Source organism: Apaloderma vittatum, unplaced genomic scaffold, assembly GCF_000703405.1.
Source record: "Apaloderma vittatum isolate BGI_N311 unplaced genomic scaffold, ASM70340v1 scaffold2888, whole genome shotgun sequence".
Classification (NCBI taxonomy): Eukaryota; Metazoa; Chordata; class Aves; order Trogoniformes; family Trogonidae; genus Apaloderma; species Apaloderma vittatum.
In genome coordinates, this window is record NW_009732197.1 from 11,431 (window position 1) to 15,947 (window position 4,517).

Below are 4,517 nucleotides of genomic sequence, written 5' to 3' on the forward strand. Positions count from 1 at the left end.
GCATGAGATGAGAGTGGGAACAAGACACAAGAAATACGCAGGCTTGAAAAAGCAGAAGATAGATCATGTCTGGGTGCTTGCGGGATGACCAAGCAAATGAAATCTAATACAATTACTATGAAAAAAATCAGTCAACTTACTGTTTCAGCTCCCATATGATTTATAAGCTCAACACTAAACAATCATTGTCAAGCTTTGCAGGCACAGAAATATTTTAGATTAGGAAGTGAGGAGGATGCTGTACCCAAGCAAAGTTATCAAAGATACCGGTGTTTTATTTCAATGCTTTAAGCCTGATTACAGTGGTACATCCCAATACTTATTGGTATCGGCATGTACTCACAGTAATTGCTGAGACAAGACATGCAGCTTCCTGATCTCTGGTAAATGACTTTCAAGGCAAGATAGTCCCTGCGACACTCTCCTGCAAGGCATGTTTTGAAGTGTTGCAAGCTGATGGTTCAAGTATGGACTTGCCGTTGACATAGTACCTGCTTGAAATTGCCCAGCAGGTAGTTAATGGTGATCCATCCATAGGCTCCTTCTTCCTGACCACTGATGATTCTGGCACCCTGGAAGTTGAAGGGAGCTGAGCGTAGCGTCTTCTCTACTGAGGACAAGACTTTGTCAGCTGCACTTTTATTCTCCAAGCTGGATGAATGGAAGAAAGGATGGAGTGACTCTGGCTGACAACTTTATGCAGCCTACAGGCTTTACTCTGAGTGGGCAGGCTGCAGCTTCCCACCAAGTGTTAATTATAACACAACAGTCATTCATATGGGTATACCCAACTCTAACTGGCCACATCCCTCTGTCACACCTTGGCAGCACAGCTACCACCAGCTCTGACACTTAAAGACCCTGCAGCTGAGGGTGGTACCTGGAGCAGAGACCAGAGCTCTCTTGTTCTCCTGGAGCACATGCCCAGAGATTCCTCTCACTCTTTGCCATCACCATTACAGAAAAAATCCGTGCCCTCTGCCATCCCCAGAGGGACTTCCTAGGCAATACATACATAAGGTCAGCTCCTTGTCACAGCCAGGCAAGAAGTCTGGGGAACTCCCATGGAAATCACAAATTGTAATTAAAGGAGGATATGATTATAAAGTTACCTTAGCTCTGATGGTCTCAGGATGAGTCAAGGCATGTGGGGAGTCACAATATGGTTGGGCTCAAAAATTTCTGGGTCAGGCCTAATACCAGACTGTGTGGGAGATGTGTGACCAGCCCCTAAGTGTCAGCTCAGGCACTGCTGCCCTCCTAGTGTTTCTGCACTGAATATGGGTGCTGGAGATAGTGGAAGGCTGAAGTGAGTGGAAATAGACCTTTTGGGCAAGCAGGGGAAGAGCCCAGGGCTCAGAGAAGCCAGAGCTGAAGAGTGTATCTGGGCAAATTATGAGCTGGCAGTATTTCCAAGGATTTTGCCCAAGAGGCCCCTACTGAGCACCCACAGAGGTCCCAGTCACTGCTGCAGGAGAAGAGGACAAATCCTGCAGTACCTGAGAAGCCGCATGCCAGCAGTTGCTCCGAGGTAGACGGGTGTCTCTTGGTGCTGCTTTGAGGGAATCACCTCTTCTGCTTGTCGTAGGCACTGTACCAGAGAGGGACCTGCCTTCTCCGTGGCATGGGAGTAACCTGAGATCCCAGGGCCTGCAAGAAAATAAAGACACTTCATTGCTCAAACTCCAAGCATAATTCCAGAGTGCTGTCACAAGCAGTCCTGTTAAACCATATCACTATCACAGGCAGCAACAACAGATTCACCTACACCATTTCTAAGGAGTTTTAGAAATCCTACAGCACCAACTAAGCGCAATACACATCAGTATGGCCACAGTGTCCAGCATCTGCCACCGCCTCTCCGCAGAGCAGGCTATGAACTAGCGATGAGGGCTGCAGTGAGACAGATCTTTTGCTTAGTATGTCCTGGACATCTGCAGACTCATCTCTGCTTCCGCCTGGGTGTACCCTGGATCTGCACCAAAAAATCCCTGATCCTTCACTGAGGGAGGATGCTGTCATTTCTTTGTGTATTGTAAGCTCACGCCACAGCACTGAGTGTTTTGCAGATATCTCCTTGTACGCTAACCCATGGAAAAACTGCCTCTCCCTGCCATGTGTCCCCTGATGAATGGGCTGTCCCAGGACCAGTGCCTCCATGGACAGCTGTGAAGCCTACTCTGTGTTTGCTCCACGTTGCTCACGACGTGGCATGCTGTGTCAGTGAGCAGCTGTCGCCACAGCTCAGTAGCAGCATGGCTCTCCCCTGCACCACAGGCAGCCCAGAAAAGATCTGAGGCAGGCTCTGACAGCACTTTCCTCCCCTCAGGGCACAGCGATCCATAATGGTCTACTCTGTTCCTTGACATGTGCATCCTTGGGTTTCATTTATGCCTTCCTAAACCATATAATCTCTACACAGCAATCAAACAGAACAAAAAATAAACCATGGCATGCATAAGTTGAGTAACCTTGGTCTGCAAGCCCAGTGCTGATCTTGCAAGAAGCCTTGAAAAAAGAAAGCAAACTATGCCCTCCCCTCTAGCTGTCTGACACTCATCAGCACTTCAGCAAGGGTGCATGCAGATGTTTTGTTTATTTAAGTACATTCTTTGGTGTAGTTCTTTCCAAAAAGCACTTGCTTCCAAGCATCCTAAAAACAAAGAAAGGTCAGGCACACATAGCTTCCCATGGGAAGCAGTGAGATATACACATAAGCTCAGAGATGTAGCACCGTTTTCCCTATTAGCCTCTTCCTCCAGGTTTCTCCTCTCCCACCCTTTGGTTGCATTTTCTTCTTCATCCTGTGCCCCTTTCACAGATCCCTTTTCTCCTCTTACCTTCGACTTTACACACCTCCACTTGCTGCACCACCCCAGTGTCGTTCTCCTTCTCTGCTGGCCACTCGTACACATATAGGTTGGTGTGAGACGACCCCGCATCCAGCACAATCCCGTACTGTGGGCAAAACAGAGCCGTCATCGTACACAATGCACCCAACCAGACACAGTGTGCACTGGCCTCCACACGTTGTGGGACCAGGAATGAACAGCCTATGTGCCCACGAGGGGGACATGCTGTGTCATTACTCATCTCAGCAGTGCTTCAGTGCAAAGTTGCCATCAAACGGTACAAGAGCAGAGAAGCAGCAAAATGGGGACTGATTACGTAGGAGCTGATCCTCTGTGAAGTCATATCTGTTTTTACCACAAAAATGTAAAATGAGATGTTGGGATGCCAGAAAGCAAAGTTGGCCAGACCCAGCAAGGCCAGCAACATGTCCTGGAGAACCACGCATGCCTAAGCCCCCCAGCTTGGCTTGTTTTCCTGTAAGATTCCCAGCTCGTCATACCTTAATATTCTTCGGAAGTGGCTTGTTTTGGGTCACTGCTACAGCAATTAAAGCAATTACAGCCAAAGTAGAGAGGAATCCCAGGATGAGTAGAATCTTTCTTGTCCAGGACATCTTTGGTTTGGTACCTGTGACTAGAGAAGAAAAAAGATGTTAGTATCCCAGTAGTCCATCTTACCTCACACCCCACAGGCCTTCAGGCACATTCCTGCCGTCCCTCTCTACTACGAAGCAACTGTCTTTGTCTATCCCTGCTCCATGTCCTTGTGTGGGATTTCTTAATAGGAAGAGCTCAGCCCTGGTGTCCTGCAGATTTGCTGCCACGTCTCCATGGGCTGCCAGGTGGTGATGAAGGAGGACTTCAAGACGCAGCTTATGGTTAGCCTGTCCTTGAGATACTTGCAGGTGCCTGAGCAACTGTATAGCTGTCATATTTGAGAAGTCATGGCAGTCTGGTGAGGTTCCCACAGATTGGAAAAGCAGAAACATTTTTTAAAAAAAACAGAAGCAAAGAAAACCCAGGGAACTACAGACCAGTCAGCCTCACCTCCACGCCAGGTAAAATCATGGAGCAGATCCTCCTGGTAGCTGTACTAAGGCACATGAAAAGTAACGAGGGGATAGGTGACAGCCAACACGGCTTCACTAAGGGAAAATTGTGCCTGACTAATTTGGTGGCCTTCTATGACAAAGCTACAGCGCTGGTGGACATGGGAAAAGTGACCAATGTCATCTACCTGGACTCGTGCAAGGTGTTTTACACTATCGCCCATGACATCCTTGTCTCTAAGATAGAGAGACATGGATTTGATGGATGGACCACCTGGTGGATAAAGAACTGGCTAGAGTGTTGCACTCAAAGAGTTATGGTCAATGTCTCAATGTCCATGTGGAGACCAGTGACAAGTGGAGTTCCCCAGGGGTCTGTTCTGGGTCCTGTGCTTTCAACATCTTTGCCAGTGACATGGACAACAGCATTGAATGCACCCTCAGCAAGTTTGCTAACGACACCAAAGTGTGTGGTGCCATGGACTCACTTGAGGGATGAGATGCCATTCAGAGACACCTTGACAGGCTTGAGAAATGGGCCAGTGCAAACTGCATGAGCTTCAACAAATCACAATGCAAGGTCCCTCACCTGAGTTGGGCCAATCCCAGGCACAAA

The 4,517-nt window shown here is 48.2% G+C and overlaps 1 protein-coding gene across 1 annotated transcript in view; it reads right to left on the reverse strand.

Annotated features, from left to right (window-relative positions):
- The window catches only part of ENTPD1 (ectonucleoside triphosphate diphosphohydrolase 1), a 6,511-nt gene extending 3,030 nt beyond the window's left edge, over nucleotides 1-3,481 (reverse strand). Inside the window, exons 1-4 of the mRNA XM_009875420.1 lie at nucleotides 3,353-3,481; nucleotides 2,841-2,958; nucleotides 1,500-1,650; nucleotides 492-651 (exon numbers count right to left, since the gene is read on the reverse strand). Coding sequence (XP_009873722.1) covers nucleotides 492-651; nucleotides 1,500-1,650; nucleotides 2,841-2,958; nucleotides 3,353-3,466 — 543 coding nt within the window. The 5' untranslated portion in view covers nucleotides 3,467-3,481. The remainder of the gene's footprint in view (nucleotides 1-491; nucleotides 652-1,499; nucleotides 1,651-2,840; nucleotides 2,959-3,352) is intronic.
- Between the last annotated feature and the right edge of the window lie 1,036 nt (nucleotides 3,482-4,517).